At 42.4% G+C, this 21,458-nt stretch overlaps 1 protein-coding gene across 1 annotated transcript in view; it reads right to left on the reverse strand.

The window, feature by feature from the left end:
• Positions 1-21,458, reverse strand: part of POLR2M (RNA polymerase II subunit M) — a 75,948-nt gene that overhangs the window by 50,475 nt on the left and 4,015 nt on the right. Inside the window, exon 2 of the mRNA XM_085644094.1 lies at positions 1,574-2,245. Coding sequence (XP_085500220.1) covers positions 1,574-2,245 — 672 coding nt within the window. The remainder of the gene's footprint in view (positions 1-1,573; positions 2,246-21,458) is intronic.

A 21,458-nucleotide genomic window follows, 5' to 3' on the forward strand; every position in this document is an offset into this window, starting at 1 on the left:
CTGGACTATTGGAATATACAAACTCTGCCTGTAAACTTACTATAACAGTGGGCCACAAACTTGTTGCCAGTGTGCCAAGATGTTTCTACCAGAATATATGAAGCTCCACCAGTGCAGACTAAAAAAAACTCTTCTGAGCTCTAGAGTTTGGTCACTCCTCTTGCCAGGTTCAGGAACAGACACTGAGGCGTTTCTACAGATTGCTAAAAGAAGGCAGACTTAGGGCATGCCTTGAAGAAAGGAGCTGAATACCGCCTAGTAGAACTTAATGAAGAAACTGGTTTTCCAACGCTTGGCTTTCATATAGGCCCTTGGCTGATATAAACATTATTCAGCAGGAAAAACATGACAAAAACATTTGGGGGAGGGCAATGGACACAAATGACAGACAATGACTATTCGTAATGCAATTCAATGGTACTCCTTTATTGAGCTATGAAAGATTAACAGCTAAATTGACTCCCTGATAATCAAGTCCGTGACCACAGTGGAAGTGAAACACAGATCCCTGTAGAGCATGAGTTAATGCATTAAGCTGCTAAACCTGGTGGTTCCTATAATGCGGATAAAGTGGCCACCCACACCAGCTCAATCCAAGTATGGATATCCACAAAATGGGCATGTCTCAGCACACAAGGCAATATATAGATCCTACTGATAGACCCAGAAAGGTCTTCAACTGCTCACTCTTGTACAACTCCCCTAAAATCAGTGTTCAGCAAACTGCTTACAAATCCTGTCAAAAGCAAATCCCTAATGCAATTACTGTAAAGGGATTAGGTCCTCATTGTGCATGCCTACTCTATTATCTTCACTTTAATCACAACCTACTTCCATTAATGATGCTAATAACAACACATTTCTTCTGATAAGCTTTAGATCATCCAAATGTTGCAGGTGCTCACATTCATTCTCTCCCCCATTAGGCACACCTACTCCAGTCCTTCGGTGATCAAATTCATTTGATGCATTGTTCCATTATATCCTGAATGCATATGGTTTGCCCACCAGATGGAAGCTGGAATCTCCATATAAAATCAATGTGCAGACCATGAGAACCACTGGGAAGAACAGTTACTCAAACACCCGTGATATGTTGCACACACAACAAATAATACATAAAAAAGACCTTGAAACTCTAAGCACTGCACGGCTGTCCTAGAGCTGTCAGTGACAAGGTTAAAAGTGCAATTCCATGATTCAAAGTCAGGATTGGGAAGATGCTCATGCTCAATTGAGGGAACCATAAAGCATTACTTTTTCAGGTGCACTATGAGCACACTGAGCACAAAATAGTTTTCTACGGGGAGAGCAAACATCACTGCCACACATTATCAATAATTTTCTAACCTGGAAGACAATGTTTGTTGAAGGAATGGCTCTTGTGTGTGGCACAATGGTCGGGTATTGGGGAAAGAGAATATCTGATTCCCACCAAGTCACATTAACAAACCACAAACTATGTCTGAATTTAAAAGCATTTAGTTGCACATGAGGTTTCATCAGCAGGTCCAAATTAAACATGGCCAAGATTTTCAACCTCAAAATAATGTTGAGTTTTCATAATACTTACTTATTTGGTTTAAATTTTGGTCTCGCTGATAATGGGTTTTCTGCTCGGTTTTCCAGAACTTCAATGTAATGAAGTTTCTTTTGTGGACCAGTTAGAAAAGGAACAGCTTTCTTTAATTTCACTTTTTCATGTTGTCCTATTGTAGTTTCACTGTCACCAAGTTTATCATCAATAGTAACTTGCTGGATAGCACGTATCAGCATGTCCGTGTTAACTTCCTCAGATTCCTTCTGGGGATCCTTTGTATTGCTGTTCCCATCAGTTATAGAGTAGGCACTGCTTTCAAACTTGCTCGATTCTTTTACATTTTCAATGTCAAAAATCTTCTCTGCATCTTCTTTTTGGCTTACAGCAATCTCCGTCTTATCATTACACGAACTTATAGAATCTTTCTCTTCTTGAATTTCTGTCACACTAGGCTTGTTTTTGCTGCTATTGTCACTTAAAGTTAAGGCTGTTGGCACATGCATAGTTCGCATATGGGGCTCAGGAGTAATAGTGCTTAATTTGCTCTTGCTTATATTGTTAAGGTTCTCATTAAAATCAATTCTAAAAGCAGACAGCAGTTCAGTTGTTTTTTTCAGCTCTTCCTGCTCTACGATGGCAATTCTCAGGGTTTCAGCAAAGTCCGAAATCTTTTTACCTTTATCTGGAAGTTTAGAAAAGAATGCCCTAAATGAAAAGAAAATAAAGACATGTCAACAAAGAGCAGATGTGTTCAGATGAGCACTAAAATTTAAAAACCTTAGTCTAAGTCAACTGGGTTTTGAGAGAAGACTCATCATGCTAAAATGGACTACCACAGCTGTCTAGAAAATCCAATGCAATGCCATTTTTTCTAAATAAAAATTACTCTTCATATAGCACAAATCAAATCATTGCGTCTTAGAACTTGACAGGTGTTGGAATCGACTGCACTCATTTGGGTGGAAATTATGTAAAACTGTAAAAGAGGAGCCCAGAGGGCCGTGGTTAGAATGAGGTTGGAAGTACTGAGCTGTTACTTTGAGACCTGAAATCCCATGATTTGGTGGATTGAGGCTCGAAGTAGCACTGAGGACCAGGGCAGGAGACTATGAAGGGGCATTAAAGTAGTCACAAAAGAGCAGGCGATCCAAACTTAGGGGTAAATTGAAGGGTATATGTGTGTGTACAGAGAGAGGTTTGTGGACAATGTGAACTGCCTGTGTGAGAGGGGAGTAATGTTATTTACACAATGTGCAATCGGCCAGATGAATTAGAACACTGTGACGTACTAGGGGTGAAGGAGTTACTGGTGCTCTTCGTTTACATGCGAACATCCCGAAACGGACAGGCCATGGTAAATGTTCATGTATGCAGAGTCACTGGCCAGGTAAGTTTGAACCGATGGGAGGCATGAGCTCAGTATATGTGATTTAATGGCTAAGTTGCCATCATTGAGGACAAACAAGCGAGACTGTTCCTCAAGTAGAAACTATATACGTGGGGAGAGGAGACTTCATTGTAGATGTATATCAAAGCCAAAAGAGCCCCCAGAAACCTCAGAATATTTACCACCCAATGCTATGATTAGGCAGATTCAGCAATGCTGGAAAAGTGGCCCGAAAGCATAAATGTCGGATTCCATATCGATACCATACTGAAGCTGCACAAATGAAAGACAATCAAATAACTCCACAGCTCTTAACTAGGTGACGAGGGTGGCTTTCACTCAGAACTATTACACATGATGGACCTCAGAGTTCAACTAGTTTCATGCTCCCATAAGAAATACAAATCCCGTCCTGCTGACTGAAAAAACAGAACTGCCTGGAAGTCACTTTTGGAACATGAGGGCAGTTGACAGCTACGTAGATAAACAGCCGGTACTGTGCACACAACACATTATTTAAATAACAGAGATAGCAACGGTGCCTTCTCCATCTAGATAGTACTAAGCCTGATGTCTCTGTCCGCTGCCTCTTACCAGAACTTAAAAAGCATTTCTCAGTTCCTTTCAGACACCCAGTCCAATGGCGTACTGCTATAATGAATTTATGAATGGTCGCCAAATGCTCAAATGTATTAACTACCTCTAATAGAGCTAGGGGTCATCCCTGTTAAGGTTTCATATTGGCAGGGACGGTAGATGGAAGGTAAGTGTATGTGGCCCTGCAAATGGATGGTCACACTAATGACACCACATAGAAAGGTAAAGCAGGGTATATGAGACCAAATCTGTCAATCTATTAGTGTAATATGTTTCATACAAGAGCATACCGGTGTAGGTTTGAGAGATACCTGCAATTCACCTTAGTTCAATAAGCGATCAGAATGACACGCATGAACTCCACGGTATGGCGTTTGAGGAAAGAACGTGTGCTGGGAATACACAGAATAGCATTAAAAACAGTAAATAGGTTTTTGTTTAACCTATGCACCCAAAACTAAATAAAAGATTTAGACCATGAAAAACAGTACATAGGTGTTGGTATTAGAAAAATCTATTACCAGGGTGCTATGCGTAGCCAGGTTTCATGACTGTGACAGACAATCCACGAGCAAGCTTTGGAAAGTTTTTTCTAGTTGTTCGCCACTTACCAGATGCTTGACATTAAGTGCTTACGGCCCACGGAGAAAACATGAAGTGGCATCAAATGGCTATCATTTTATTTAAAGTTCTAAGACGTGGATGCCAATCGGGAAGCCGTAAATAAAAAACAATTTAAATGCAAAAGCGCTTTTTGAAAAAGGCCCAGGTCGAAAATTGCAGCCCTCCGAAAAAATATATGTATAAATATATTATACAGTGGCAGACACCCCTATGTAGTTATAGTTAATATATAATACAACATACAATATTTTAGATAACTCCCCTCCCCCATCACTTCTCTGCCGTAACACCACCCACACTAATATCCCAATACTCTATTCTACGCTGGATACTATACAATCTGATATACAGTTGTTGCGGGCTGATATCCTTAGTCTTCTACGCATCACCTCTAATCTAGAACTCAATGTGTCAAACCTTTCGATCTACCACCAACACTATAATCTTCCCTCTCCCACTCACCCTCCTACAGTTAGTGGTGCATACTCCAGATCTCAACCTAGATGGAGATGCAAATCTAATCTAGACCATTCCACCCAACCCAACAGGCTTGTCAAATACCTTTCGACACAGATATCCTCTCCCTTCTCGTGCTTTATGATCCCACCCATCATGTCCCACTTCCAGTTAGGATTCAAACCATTATCACCCAACTGCAAAGGATACCATATACCAAACCCAGACTCATCAATAAATCTAACCACAAACTTGTCCCCATCTCACACTCTTCCACTATCATTACCAAAACCAACCTCAAATGCTCACTACTCAACTGCAGATCAGCAGCGGAACATGCGGCCGACATAGAGGATTTATTACTCAACTTGGACCTGGATCTACTAATTCTCACTGAAACTTTGCTAAATGATTCCTCTTCTACTATACTAGACATCCTGGTTCCACCCAGTTACTCTATCATCCGTCAAGATCGCGCTATCCATCTTGGGGCGGTATTACTTGTATTTATCGATCAAATCTTTCTGTCAAACAATCACTTTCCTCTCCAACATCATGCTGTGAATATATGATGATCAATATCTCTACCAAAGACAACTCCACCTGCACTCTGCACACTTTCTACCATCCCCAGGTGATAATTTTACCTTCATTGAACAAATCATGGAGATAATCTCCACCAACCTTACCCCATAAAACAACCAGATTTTCCTAGGAGACTTCAACATTCACTGGAATGACACTAAAGATCCACTTGTGAATTGCTTTAAGGCTTTCCTCCAGGACCTCAACCTGAACCAAGTCTGTAATCGTCCTACTCATATAAAAAGGAGCCATCTTAGACTTAATCATAGCCAATGAAAATACCATACTATTGGATTCAATTTCACCCTGCGATTGGAACGATCATCACTGCATCACCTTCTCCATTGTTGTAAAGGCAACCATCCACAAAGGCCAGCCTGTGAAAGCTCAAAATTGGATCAGAAAAACCCTCAATCTCAATCCAGACATGATATCTGCCACCAGCCTTAACCTCCTGTCTCCTCCCACTGATATGGTTGATGCTCAAGACCTCAATAAGCACTACCTCAACTCTATGTCTAACATCATGGACTCCATTGCCCCCAAACAACTAAAGAGAGTCCCGTAAGTAAAACCAATACCTGGTTCAAGTATAACCTTAACGAGGAACGCCGTGCCCTTAGACGTGCAGAAAGAGTGTGGAGACAGACCCCATCTCTTTCAAACCTTAAACTGTTGCGTAAAAAAAGAAGGAACTACAATAGGTGCATCAGAAGTGCCAAATCATAATTATTCCGTCAGCAACTGGACTAAGCCTTCAACCGCGCAAAAAAACTCTTTTAACTAGTGAAACAACAAACTAATGGAAAGCGTAAATCCTCCACATCTGACACTACAACCCTACCTAATTGTCAAACATTTTCCTCCTTTCTTTCTGATAAAACTAAGTCAATTGACAATGAGCTCCGCATTGCTGTGAATTGTTTACCGCCTGAAACCCAGTCACAATGCACCTCCACCTCGCAGGAAATTTGTCCTAGCATCCTTCTCTTTAAACCTAAAAACAATGCCCTGTGGTTCAACTTTCAGACATTTGAGGACACTGACATCTCAAAACTACTGTCTTCCACTAAACTTTCCAACCACTTCCATGACCCTCTCCCCTCCAAATTCCTCAAGGAAATTTCACACCTCCTGATACCCCTATGGACAAGAATTATCAATGCCTCTCTTACACAAGGCACCATGCCGGAATCTCTAAAAAGTGGACAAGTCACACCTATACAAAAAAAGCCAGCCGCGAACCTCTCTGATCGCAACAATTATCGCCCCATTTCAAGCATCCCAACCTTAGCCAAGCTCCTGGAAAAATGTGTTCATCAACAACTCTGCAATCACATTGACCAGCACCAACTCCTCGGCCACTGCCAATCTGGTTTCAGACCAGGTCACAGTACTGAAACCGCCATGGTCCACAATGTCGACGATGCTTTACGCTTTCTCGATCATAATGAATCCTGTCTTTTAATCCTTCTTGACCTATCATCAGAGTTTGACACAGTCAAACATGAAATCCTCCTGAACCTCTTAGAACTTAGGATGAGTCTCTCTGGTACTGTCTTAAAATGGTTCTGCTCATTCCTACAAAACAGATCTCAATCATGGCTTATCCGATCAGACACCGGTCACCATCGGCGTTCCCCAAGGTTCTTCACTTTTGCCCACCCTGTTTAATCATTACATGGAACACCTAACTGAAATCCTCAAACACTCCAATATCTCCTACCAGATGTACGCTGATGATACACAATTGTACATGAAGATTACCTCTCCTGATGACATCAGCACTCTCAATAACATCTTGAACAAAACTCAACACTGGTTAACACTTAACCACGTCAAACTTAACGCCCTCAAAACTGAATTCCTATTAATATCGCCTCCCAACACCACCTCTAACATCAAAGACTGGCTCCCACTACTCGCCGCCTTGAACTGTAAGCCACAATGTTGATTCAGCAAAATCCCTAAGAATAACACCAGACAACAACCTCTCCATGATGAATCACATCAGTTCCACAACCAGAGCGGCAATTTCCATCTCCACATCTTAAGAAAACTAAAGCCTTTCCTGCAGATCTCAAGATGGCGGTTCAGGCTCTTGTGATCTCCAAACTTGATTATGGGAATGCTACCCTTGTTGGCATACCGAAAATAATACTAGCACATTTGAGGGCTACCCTCCATGCTGCTGCACGGCTCATCACAGGCGTAAAGAAAAAAGATCACATCACCCCTGCCCTCCACTCTCTGAACAGGCTACCTTATGAATCTAGGATCCACCTAAAAATAGCATGCATGACATACAAAGCCATCCATCACAACACTCCTCGCTACCTGGCTCAGAAACTGGTGCTATCCGGAAGGAATAGAGCTTCTCGTAGTACATGCTCCCTACTGCTGAAACCCCCAAAATTTCTCAAAAAGAATCTGTAAGATCTTTCTCTGGAACTTCCCTAAGAATTTGGAACACTCTTCCCCCCGAGATCAGGACCACCCCTTCATTCGTTCTTTTAAAAAACGAAGTAAAAATGAGACTACTGAATAATCTCCTTCCTATCTGAGGCGACTATCCATGCCAATTTGATTTCTTTGTTGATTTTTTGCACTATGTCTCTTTGTATTATCTTTTCATGCTGTATTTTCTATTTTTTGCTTCTTGTATATTTAATGCTATTTATTAGGTTGTACAGCGCTCTGACACCAACATTTTGGTCATGTTCGCGCTTTATAAAACTTTATAAATAAATAAATAAAAAATAGTTATGTCAGAGTTTCCATAGGAAGAGCATTTTTTATTTTGCTAACAACTTTAGTGCAGTTTAACAAATCTTGGCAAAACTATCCAAATAAAAGTTCACCCACCTTAGCTCCTTCCTGGAATGTTTCAGGGTTATCCATCAAGCTGCAGCTGAGAGAAAAGGGAGTCCCAAAACACGATTTTCTAATAGAATTTCCCAGAGGAATTTTGGGAAGTGATACAGAAAAAATGCCTCAACAGAATTACACCAAATCTGGCAAAAAGCTAGATATTTACTTACAAATAAGGCTACCTGTTTTTACTGATTTTTACACATAAATGCAGACAGAAAACATTCCTTTTCTTATCTGTATTTATTTTAAAATGTGGATAAAAACGGAAATTGGGTTGCTTTTTGAGTAATTCTAAATACTGTCTGCTATGACTGCCAGGCTAATAGATGTGTGGACTGATAGATGAGGGAGTTAAAAAAGAAAGCACATTTAGGAAAGAGGCTTTAACAGCAGTAGATATGCACAAGGTTGATACTGAAATTTGCATATTTTCATGTAAGTGCATTGATTTATCTTCTGAGGGTGTTCACAGCACTAAAACCTGGCACACATCCAGGCATGTGTGCATATTTGTCGGTTAAATAAATGTGGAAATATACTAATTTCAGCTTAATTTTTCCACTAAACCCAAAATAAATATGGATAAATACAGATAAAATTAGCAAAACATAAATATGGATAAATACAGACGGAAATGGCCAAAAATAAATACCATAAAACCGGGGGCCCCACAGTTACAAAGCATGCTGTTAGACCTGACATCCTTGGCGTGGGTTTTTCCCCTATCTTTTGCCTCTGCTACCTGGATTTTTGATGCTGTGCTGGATTTCGTTTTTGCTGGTTTAGATGCTTTGGACACTCTGCCACTGCTAATCAGTGCCAGAGTGTAAGTGCTCCCTGTGTAAACTATCATATTGATTGGATATACCTGATTGGCATATCTGTATCACCATGAAGTCCCTAGTAAAGTGCACTGTGTGTGCCAGGGCTGGTGATGACAGATGCTACTAGTGGGTCTGCAGCGCTGATTGCGCCACCCACCTGTGTAGCCCTAAAATGGTGTCTCAGGCCTGCCACCGCAGGCCTGCCTGCAGTCCCCGGACTGCCATGTCCTCCCGGCCAGTGTCCACACTGACCGGGCCTAACCCTTCCCTTTTTATACACGTCAGTCATCCCTATGGAAGGCCCAAGGTACCCCCCTGGGCAGGGTGCAGTGTATGTAAAAGGTAGAGCATGTACTAGTGCAGGTAACATGTTCTGGTAGTGAACAACGGCCATTTTGTGTGTTCACTGCTGCAAGGTTATCTTGCTCCATAGGCTAACATGGGGGAGGCTGGTGCCAATGGCCATCCGCCTATCTTCTGATAGGAACAAGATAAGACATGAGTGTTTGATATCCCTGAGCTCAGCATTTAATAACACATCTTTTAGGAGAGGTTGTTTTTAAATCCTGAGTTGGAGAATAGTACTTTTTAGAGAGTAGCTGTTCTCTTGTCTGACCCTTCTGTGTGCCTGGGCATGCTTGTGGATTGACTGTCTGGCTTGAGAGTGACAGGGGCTGGGGATCCCCCAGGAGGTTGGCTGAGTCAGCCCTCTGCTGAATGGCGATATTTGCAAGGAGAGTGGAGGGAGGAGATAGCACCTGGGAGTGAGTAGGGCTGTGCCTGCCTGCCACACTGCTGGCTCCACCTCCTGCTGGGCGGCTGACGACTCTGCCCCTCACTCTGAAAAGAAAGCAGAAGCCAGGAAAACAAAGTGCTCCAGCAACACCCAGAACTGGATCAGACCGGGCTCAGGACCCACTTGCACAAAGACTTCAAAGACTTTTAGGGGTATAATTACAAGACCCCTGAAAACAGATTTTTAGATTCTACCATCAAGAGGAACCTCTGCTGAAAGACGGACCGCTGAAGAACTAAAGGAAGATTGCCTTGCTGTGTGCTCTAAGGGCTGACCTGTTCTGCTGTACAACTGAAGCTGAGGAGGAGAAGGGGTCTTGCTGTGTGCTGACCCTACCCACTTGACCAAACAAGACTTTGCTGTGTGCTGTGTCTTAAACCGAATCTCCAAGGGCCTGAGAAGAGCTGGCCTCCTGTTTCGCAACCCAGGGATAGAAAGGTTGCCCAGAACCCGAGACTCTGCTGTGTCCCCCTGCGCTGCTGTGTGCTGCAGGGACCGTGGACTGTTCTGCCACGCTTCTCAACATCTGCCTGTGAAGTGGGCTGGCTGCTCTCTGTCTTGCTGGAGAGTGCCGCGCTGATCCAGGCCTGACACCGGTTGCCGCATCAAGAAGACCGACGTGCTCATCGGCACGTGCCTTGCCGCGACCCGGAGGCCTGAAGCAGATCGAGAGTCGTACTTCCCTGCTCTACGAAGCCGCGCTGTGAGTGGCTGACTCCGGTGACGTCGACATCGTCACTGAGGGCTCGTCGAGGGAGTTGTGGAAACCTTGCACCGAACAGCCCGAGGAGCGCTTTTACAACGAGTGCAGCGACACCGCCGGAGCAACGTAGCTGCCTAAACATCAAGAGCCTACAAACTGATTCATTCTCAGTGAGTATCGAATCACACAAGAGACTAGAGACTATCGTCTTACGATCCCGACCAACCAAGAAAGCGAATATTGTGTAAACCTGTGATGCTTGATTTCAACTGCGGAAACTAGATAAAGATATATTGATTTTTATATACATACCTGTGTGGTCTACCTTTGTGGTGTACTGGTGGGGTCATTGTGGGGAGAGAGTGCAAATACCTTACACATTGCCTTGGGGATAAGCCTGTCTGCTCGAGCCAAGCTACCTAGAGGGTGAGCAGGGGTTATCTACAGTGTGTGTCCCTGTACCCTGACTAGAAGCAAGGGTCCCTATTTGGTCTAAGGTGTATACCTCTGCCAACTAGAGACCCCCAGATCTAACACATGCTTTTTGCGAGTTGGTTAAAATCTGTTTTTGCCATTTTTGGAAATTAGCAGTCAAAATATAGTGATATCTGAACGGTTGGTTCTGCTGGACTCCAGTGGTACTGCAAATTCTATAAATAGAGTGACTTGATTAACAGGGAGGGCTTTTCCCCCGATTGCCCATTTAGTCTTGCGGAACTGAACAATCTGATTGGCTTGCTGCAGCTCAAGCAGAGGTGTTGCAGCCACCATTACAGGACCCAGGGACTAAGTCCAGGTGTCGTGAAACTACAGTACAAATAAGACATGAGCAGACATGAGCAGGCATGGTAGTGCTACTCCGTTCCCCTTACAGTATTGAGAGTGGGAGGGGGCTAGAGGGAACCAAACAGCTTCATAAAAAAATGCAAATATAAGTCTCGCCCCATGTGTCCTGTTACACACAACCCGGACTCCTGCGGGATCACACTAGGGGTCCATGCGAGACCATTTGGGGGTGGGGTGCCACTGGAAAGAAATATGAATCCAACCGCCTATAGGATTCTTCGCAGACCAACCCTCTTCAAACACTAAATTCATCATATTAGCTGGCTGAACCCAATCTGTGCATGGCCTTTGCCCTGTGCCAAACCCTTTGTGGACAGCCAACCCTTAGTGGGCAACCAATTGCACCCATTTGGGCATGCCCCTGCTGCACATGGTCTTTGACCTGTGCACAGCCTCTTAAGGACAGGCAACTCCCTTCAGCCTTTCAAATCCCCTCTGGTAGTCGAACATTTAGTACGTACCGCATCCATTCTGTACCGAGACCTTCACAGATAGCCAACCCCTCGTGGACAACCAACCGCACATGGGTGGGCAACCATCTGCTGCGCATGGTCTTTGTCCTGTGTATAATCCCTCACTACCAGTGTATTCACTCCAGACACCTAAATCCCCTTAGGTGACCAAACCTCTACTATGCCCTGTGCATAACTCCTCACAGAGTCCACTCCCTTCAGACAGCAATGCCACCACATAGGTGGGCAAATCTTTAGTAAATATTACTTTTGCCATATGGTGATCCATTTGTAGACAGCCAATACCTTGTCTGCATTTAACCCTAGACTGATGAGGAAGCCCCTAGTGGGTACGGTCTTCACATAGTGTACAACCTGTCACGAGTAGGTTTCGGAGTTTCAATTGAGGCTCACATAGTAAGTGCAAAATACAAATGTACACATACATTTACACAGCCGTAGTTACAACATTATAAAAGGAATGATCTTAAAAACTGTCGACGTGCAAAATGCAAATAGGACATATAAAAAAAACTATGTGATTTGAATTTGACCAAAAATCACAAATACACTTAAAAAGTGCAAAAGGTGCCACGGCAAACACACAGTTATGCAAAACTATTTGCAACTAACAGGGACAAAACAAGGAATTAATCCACAGAACCATTTAAAAAAGTGAAAAAAAATATTTGCGCAATGCGGTAAATCTTGAACATACATTCGGGAACACTGCAGACAGGACCACCACTAGGAAACAAGGTGGGAAATAAACCACATTACCATTAGAGAAGCATCATTCCTTACAGATAGGCTGGACAAGAGTAAATGTAATGCTATGCCCCATTTGGCTAATGAGGCATGCTTATATCACTGTAAAGAATGTAAGGCTTGCAAGACAAGTGATAATAGGAGGGATTACAGAGTACAGGATGAAAGTAAAAGAAAAGAGATTTCTAAATGTATGATAAGTAATTCAGACTTTACTGTTGAGATTCCACAATGCTCTTGCCCAATGTACTATGTGGAACGTTCAACATTTGCAGTGAAGTTAAGAATTCTGTGCCATGTTGGTGTTTTTAAATTACTGTTTGTATATTTATATTAAGGAACGCTTGTATGTACAGGTGTAATACGTACTGCATCTTATCTAATGTTATATTTGGGTTTCATGCATGCGTTTATGGTCTATACTGGCCGAAAAAAGAGCTATTGACTTGACAAAGAATTAACTTTTGGTACACCTCAAAGTAATGTTGATTTGCCGAACAATAGAATGATGGCATTATTTTGAAAAAATTCACATTTTGAACAGCAAATGTCCACTTGGGCAGGGAATCAATATGCAAGTTCATACAGAAGATGACTTTTGTAATATAGGCTCAGAGCAGGATGAGATACATGTATTAAATAGCAGACAAAGGCTTAAGATATGGCGGTATACAAATATTCCACACATGCTGCACAATCGATTAATGATCGTTACAGCAGTTCTCTGACAACTATAATATGAACAACATTATCTGAACATGATGGTGGACCACTACAAAAAATGATTCCCTTGTCACTCTCCTTAATTCTGCTCCAAGGAGCTTTGCATATTTCACAGAATCGTAATATATTATTGTTTGGATCAACTGGGACTTTCTATTGACAAATGAGTCAATTGTCTAAATACGAAAACTGAAAATGTATAAAGCCTGAAAGGATATGGATAAATATAATGAATTTTGGAGAGTGGGGAACTACAATTCTCACAATCCCTCAGAATATACATATTGGCTACTGCTATGATTGCATGAGTCTTTGAGAAGTCACATGAGTTTATGTCAAGCTATTGCGAACAAGGCACATTTAAGCTGAAACGCACTGGTGTTGCATTTCTGTACTAAAGAATTTTGGTACAAACCACTGGAATGTGTGTGGCTGCTCACACAATGAATTGACAATCTGCACCTAAATCGCTGTAATTCCATAGTTTCATAGGGATAGCAGTAACTAGCAGCATCCGGCACCAACACGTTTCAACCTGAATGGTCTTGATCATGGTGTATGTTTACAAGCCCTATCTTTGTTTCAATAGTGCTCCAATATGACAGTGAAAACATTGACCAAGCAAAGTGCACAACAAGAACAAAAATAAGCACTTAATGATAAATATCATTTTGCTTATTACTTAGAAATACATAGGTTATTAGTCCTGTATTAATATATTTCTTTTTTAAACTAGGAGTGTCATTTACTGTATATAATTAGGCATAATTAGAGGATGAATGCCACTGAAAGAAACTCGAGTAGAAAGGGGAAAGCAGCTGATTTACTTAAAGAAACAGTATATAAATCTTAATAGGTATGACAGTCATCAAAAAAGTGTGAGTAGTCTGCTGCAACACAAATCAAAATGGTCAGAGAAACTGTTGAAAAGACAACTCAATAAGTGGAGGCAGGGGATCCAATTATGGAGGTACAGTGAAGTAAGTCACATCCCAAGAGGACTACATATACACTATTCCTATGCAGGAAAATCCTAATCTGGGCATGCATGTGGAGTGGGCTACATAGATACTCCAACTGAATACTGGAAATTATATTTAAACATGCAATGGATAGACCGGGAAGTTATTCTACAAGAGATAACAAACCATTGAAGAAACAAGCAACATATAGTGAACAAACATCCAGTGAAAGCTTCAAAATATCCATGATACAATTATAAAACTTGAATAGGAGATTAAAAGAAAAAAAACGATGGAAATATCCGAAAAATAAGATAGATTAGGCAACAGGTCGTATTTTTGAGAAGTATTTTACAATTAGGAACAAGGAACCAGAAATAAACTTGTTCAAGAAAAGTTGGGTTGCACGGTACACTTTAATCAACCAGAAACCAAACCAGTACGAATATTAAAATGTAATTAAAATGCTGCAAAAGTTTTGAGACTTTCCTTTTGATACAATTCAAACAAAGACTTCCTATTCCTACTATCTACATAAACGCAAGTTGAGAACATTAATAAAATACTGGAGAAAAAAGCAACCCAATAATCAGATTTTCAATAGGAAATGTGGGATATATTGAAGACTAGTGATTGTGAGGTATTGAAAAATGTAGATTAACTCTATACATCAGGTGCCATGTAATGCGACTGATACTTCTGAAGAAAGAATGGTGCAATACCTTTGGAAAAAACTTCGAGGTAAACCAAGGACCTGATGTCTGCTTGGTAAAGGGTTATCCCTATTGAAAGACCTTATCCTGGGTGGAGAATTATATGTGCTGCTCATGAATATATATATAAGCGATTTGATGTAGACCCACCAATCAACTGATTTTAAAGTAATGCCACATCAGTACAAGGATGATGGTATGCCCAACCAAGGGGAAAAGTACTAACTAAAAAAAGTAATGAAAAGCGAACAAATTGAACCAACTACCTTAGTCATAGCACTTCATAATAAGCAGACTAGAACTATTGTCTTGGACACAGCATTTCCAAGCGCACCAGTCAAACCTATAGCTCATCACCATAAAAAATTGAGACCTGCAGTTTTGAGCATAAACTTTTCCCACAGAGCAACAATCAGACAAACAGTATTAAAATTAAAAAGGTATATGCAAAATCACAGTTGGCTAAGCCAAATACGATCTGTCCTAAAATGGTCTAACCAGGATTCTCAAAGAGTAACTCCTCTATATCTGCAGTTTGTCACATGGAGTAACCAACAACAACATTGCCTGCTACAGTAAACTGATATTCCATGTATCAAAATACCTATCTGTAGGCTTTAATATAGAGTATAGTAACCTAATAACAATCCACACTTACAGGCCTACTGACTTTAACATATGCTTTTCACAGTAAATAGAACAGGCCTATTGCCTTTATCATAAAATGTCATAATAAGTAGATTATGTATATAGCCATATTAATTGGCTTGCCACCATAACCAACTCAGTCCCGCTGTTTCGAGTACAGACATTGCCATAAGCCAAAAAGTACATTACAAGCAGTCTTTATGGGGAAGCACACAAATTCAACCCAATCAAATCCTATACTCACTGTAACAAACGTTTGTGGAGCATAACTGTCTCTCTCAGAATTACTCTGAAAGCTCATTTATGTGGATGGAGCACCTGTGGTCAGTCAACAATTGCACAGTCAAGCCAGACAAGAAAATCCATGTAGATTAGTGTTGCTCTGGGCAGCTCAGACTGCACTCTCGCAAACACAAAAATGCACTACGATGTATAAAGTTAATGAGGTAAGGGGATGGATTGCATTACATTCCTCATGCCTGCTATTGGGACAGAAAAGTCCTCTGCATTGTAAAGACTTGTACGACTGCCCTGAGTGCCTGACTGTATAATTGTCTGGATTCCTAAAGCTGATTTTTTCCTGTCATAGGCAAACATGGATCATGGTGTGTGCAAAGGCATAGGCCTGTCTCATGGATTGCTGTCTTGTTGGACCAGGAGCACCACCCAAAGCGCTACCCTCATAATGGTGGAAGGCTACTGCCTTCACCAGAGTTAAACAGCACACACACGGTGGTAGCAGCATACCGTGTGATTATCAATAGTAGTAACCAGGTCCTTTTTCCCTTGAGTCATTGGAGTGAGGCCTACAGGCTCCCACGCATTTTTAAAGGTTCTGCTGCTGTGTGTAAAGCTCACCTTTGGAAGACATCATGTTGATGTAGAAGTGTGTGCATAGTGATTGATTGAAAAACTTTATTCGGTAAGGAAATTACATACCATAAAAGTATTTACACATAAAAATACATTAGCATTTATGCACGTTTCATTTTTACAGAATTAATTTGTTTAGCCTAAGCAATTGGAACAGGTGCAAAATGACAAGAGCAAGTTTAAAAGAGGTGATATGACATTAAAAAAGATAAGAATAGGTTAAGAGAGTTAGGGCAATGTATGACAGTACAAAAACAAACCCCCCAGTAGCAATTTTAAGATGCATAGGGGGGCTAATCCCAGTTCATCGTAGGGTATGTTTAAGTGTTTCGCAGGGAGCATCTGTCAGTGAGTTATTTAAACAGAAATCTTCATCTAAAGGTTGGCTCTATGTCGTGCACAGAATTTTAAAAACATTGCCATATTTTTTGCCAATAATTCTGTTTCTAGCAGTTGGAGGGCCATGAAAGCTGGCCGGCACTGATTTAGGCCCAATTGTTTCAGAAATGGGATCAAATATAGCTTTCTTGGCTCAACGTAAAATTTGCAAAACATTATCACATGAATGGTAGTTTGGGGGGAGAGATCGTCACAGGGGCACGGCATCAGTTGGGTACTCCAGTCGTTTTGCCCAGGGAAAGTAATTAAACGATGGAATATGTTCAGTCGCATTCTGGTAAGTAAAAATTTCTCGTAGTTGCTCAGGTTAGAGTTCAAATATGGCTCGATTTGGTCTGTTGTCTGTATTGAGAAAAACAGTTGGACAGAATTTTTATTTAGTTCAAGAGCCAGGCGCAGGTCAGTTAAATGAGTTAGACAAATGTCTCGCAAGCCTTTTTCTGGGGATTGAAGTGTTATTTTGGGGATTTAAAAAGAGGTGCTCAAGTTCTAAGTCCGTTAGAAACTTTTTGACGTATGCAAGCCAAGTGATTGATAGTCCGTGGTCCAAGTTCATACAGTCATTTATCAGCTCCTGGGTAAATTTTAGTTCTGGTGTCGTCCAGATGCGGTGCCATAGGAGGATAGGCTGCATGCGTATCACGTCCGTGATGTATGGAAGGCCCAGTTCGTTATGAATGTTAAAAGTTGAGGTGGACGATGGGACTCCCAGCAGGAATTTCATGAAAGAATTTTCTGTCTTTTGGAGTAAAGTGACGTGTGCATTTCCCCAAATTCCAGCCCCGTAAATAGCTGTGCTAAGGCATTTTGAGTTATAAATATCTAACATTTCCTTTGATGCTCTTTTGCCCAGCCTCCGACCAAACACTTTCAGGGCCGTTGTTGCTTTTAAAAACTGCGAATTTCTGCTCTCTATTGCGCTTTTCCAGGTAGATTTATTATCTATCACGACTCCTAGATAGGGATAAGTGATAGTGTCCTCTATTTTCGTGTCGTGTAGATAAATATTTTTCTTGTTGCGTAAGTGTTTCCCCGATGCCATCACAAAGGTTTTTTTGATGTTGATGTTTAAATCCAGTTGCTTCATAAAGTCTGTATATCTGATCAGGGCCCGTTGTAACTCAAGGGGGGTGCGGGCGAGTATAACTGCGTCGTCCGCATATAGGAGTGCGGGGATTGGGCGTTGTTTAATATGTGGCTGGTCCTGGCTGCCTTTTAACAGAGCTGTTTCTAGTCCGTTAGTGTAAATGTTGAAAAGAAAGGGAGCCAGGACACAACCTTGCCTTACTCCTCGTTCAATTGCAAATGACGATGTTAGCTGTCCCCCGATGCCATATCTTACTCTAGTAGTGGTATTCGAGTAGATTTCCCTTATATAGTTAACCAGATTGGGGTCAATGCCCAGTTGTGTCATTACGGCCTAGAGCTTGATGTGATCTACGCAGTCGAAAGCTGCGGATAGGTCAACGTATGCCATGTAAAGACTGCAACCCTTTACATGAACATACTTCCCTCTCAGGAGTGTAAGGTTAAGGACCTGCTCTATGGTACCTCTACCTTCCCTAAACCCGAACTGAAGGTCGGATAGGGTGTTATTTGATTCGGCCCAGTTTTGTAAACGTGCTAAGAGGATTCTGCCTACTACTTTACCAAAAGAATCCAATAATGAGATGGGTCTATAGCACGTGGGGTTATTCCTGTTACCCTTTTTAAATATGGGCACTAAGATTGAATCAGACCAAGAGGTTGGCAGTCCTACGTGGGCCAGTGCGTCTAGGACATTTAGTAACAGGGGGGCCCAGAGGTCGATGTTTGATTTATATAGGTCCATCGGGACCGCGTCAGGACCCGGGGCCTTTCCTGATCTACTAGCATTCAGGGCATTCTCAACCTCTGCGAGCTTGAAGTTCATATTTGGGGGAATCATTCGGGGTGTAGATGCGTGATGGTTATATGATTGGGGCCCATCCGGTTTTGAAAAGATTTTTGAAAAATGGGTGACCCACTCTTGTTCTGAGATGGTAGTCACAAGTGTGCCGGTTGCTTTCGGTCCTGACAGAAAAGAGGAATTTACAATCTCCCAGAATGTTACCGAATCTTTATTTTGGCAGCTGTTATGTAAAGCGATCCAGTGTTCTTCTTTAAGTTCTCTTTTCCTGGATGCTACTGCCTTGTTGTAATTTTGTCTAGCTGTTAGAATTTCGGAAACATTTCTTGGGGAATTTTTAAGGGCAATCTTGAGGGTTTTATGGGCTCTTGAGCATACTGAATTAAACCACCTGAACTTGGGTTTATCCTGAGATGTTTTCTGTGCCCGGGATTGGACTGTCAAGGCATTCTTGACCTGTAATGTTATTAGGTCATAGTTAGCCACGATCTCCTCGGGGTTAGTTGACTCGGTTAAACACACTTCAAAAGCAGGGCAGGCTGCGTTAATTATAATTTCCAGGATATCAGTGGGATTGATTTTTGACCATTTCAGTGCATAACCGTTTGGACGAGACATAGAAATGAGTTCTGCGCGGAGTAATGTTTCTGGGTTTTTTTTTTGGGGCAGTAGTTTGGATTGTGACTGTCAATGGGAAGTGATCACTGAATGCACTGTCATGGGTATGAAAGTCAGTAATCAAATTGGGGATGATATTCCCTACTAAGATGAAGTCGATGCAGGAGGATAGGCCTCTGCCATTGAAAGTTGGGACAAAGGGAGTTATAGGGGTGGTGAATTCGTTTGCAAAGGACAGTTGTAGATGGATCATGTTCTCATTCAAGACAGACCCATTATGAGAATGTGAAAAATGGGGAATGTTGTTTTGTGCGTGGTCCAAGTAGCCACAGTTACCGTTTGAGGCATTATTACATAGTGCTGAGTTGAAGTCTCCCCCCCAGATTATTATTGGTTCCCTGCCTTTGATAGAGGTTAGTTGTTTATGTAAGGAGGCACGGATTTCTTTTATGACCCCTGCAAAGCTATCTTCCGGGAGATTGTTATAGAAATTAATGATTAGAATGGGTGGAAACATGTGTGAAGTGCATGTGAGTGCACAAGACATACACTACACAGAGGATGCAGTAAGGAACAGTGTGCACATGGTAAATGTGTGTGTTGGCAGTGTGTGTTTAAAGTGAACACTCTGGTGCCGTAGAGAGAGACTGTAGTATTGAACAGTGTGTGAAATTGAGTGCATATGCTGCATGTAGAAATGCTGGTGATAGCATGGTACATGGGCACACCAATACTAGACAGTAGAGTGTGCTGTGGATGTAAGTTGAAGGAGAAATACATGTAATGGAACACTGCAGAGAGGACCTTAGATTTCAATTTGGGAAGCCCAGGTTGCCTGGTGATAAAATCAGTAGAGGAATCTCCCCTGACAGAATTTTACATTGCTGCATTCCTGTGAGCTGGGCGAACCAAGTACTGGGTGAGGTGGAGCAAGCCTCTCCTTGTGCATTTCAAAGAGTTCTTTCATTTAGTGACAGGTCACAAGGAAAGGGCCTGGACACATCTCAGGGAGATGAGGATGATAAGGGAATCATAAAGGGTAGGGCTGAGGGCCCGGATTTAACATGTCATGCATAGATCACTGTAGCTGACATCCAGGTGTGAACTTTGGCCACTCCCATGAATCATGTTGTGGGTTAATCAGCTTCGGAATCCTGCCTGCTGTGACAGAAATCTTTCAGAAGGAAGGATAAAGGAAACTATGGCCATATCAAAGAAGCAGAACCCCAACATAAAAGTTCAAAGGTCCAGACCCTAAATAACATTTTATGTCTGGAAAAGAACTATAAGTAGGGAGTCTGGAAACCCATACTTTGTCATCTGCCAAGCAGCCAGCCTGGCTGCATGAGTAGGGGAAGCTCTGCAAGACTTCTGCCTGTGACGAGGAGTAGAGGCCTAGCCTGCTAGTCTCCCTGCCTGGTGAGGGGACAGTGCCCAGGGAAACAAAGAGCACCTTCCCTGGAGTCCCATTACCTGCCTGCCCGCCAAGACAGGTTTGCCCGTGAGAGAGGAGGGTGTTGGAGGCAGCAAGATCCACGGGGCAGCCCAGACGTGTGGAGCTTCTGTGCGAAGAAATGTGCCGCACCAATCGGGCCATGGCCGTGTTGTGAAGTTCAGTGACCCCATATGCCAGGAGGGGCCGCTGCACACCCAGGCAATGGCTGCATCGATTGGGCCATTGCCTGTGTGCAGTACTGTGAAGGATGGCAACCCCGTATGCCAGGAGGAGTCGTTGGGCACTTAGAAACTGTGTCGTATCAATTGGACCATCACCCTTGGGTGGGAAGTTGCTGTAACCCCAGGTGCCAAGAGAGGCTGTGGATAAGGCAACCACAAACCAGCGTGACCGGTCAGTGAGGTATACTGGAGTGACCCTATATGCCAGTAGGGGCCACTCAAAGCTCTGAGGCCGGAGGTCTGGTTCACTGCCCGTAACCCAATTGCTGCTACAACCAAGACAGGGGTGCAACTCTCCAGAGCGGGTAAACTACCAGGCCCCAGGGGATATATCGCCTTTAGCTTTTGCAAACTGACTTGAACTCTATGTGACTACACCTTATTGACTGACTCAAGAGGGGGAAACCCCATGGACAGGGTCTTGTAGTTTACATTCCCTGGATTGGTGCCACATGTGAGTTGGGAATAACAATACTCCCATTACAAGGGAAACTTAGTAGCCCAA

This window comes from Triturus cristatus, chromosome 3_1, assembly GCF_964204655.1.
Source record: "Triturus cristatus chromosome 3_1, aTriCri1.1, whole genome shotgun sequence".
In the NCBI taxonomy this organism is placed as follows: Eukaryota; Metazoa; Chordata; class Amphibia; order Caudata; family Salamandridae; genus Triturus; species Triturus cristatus.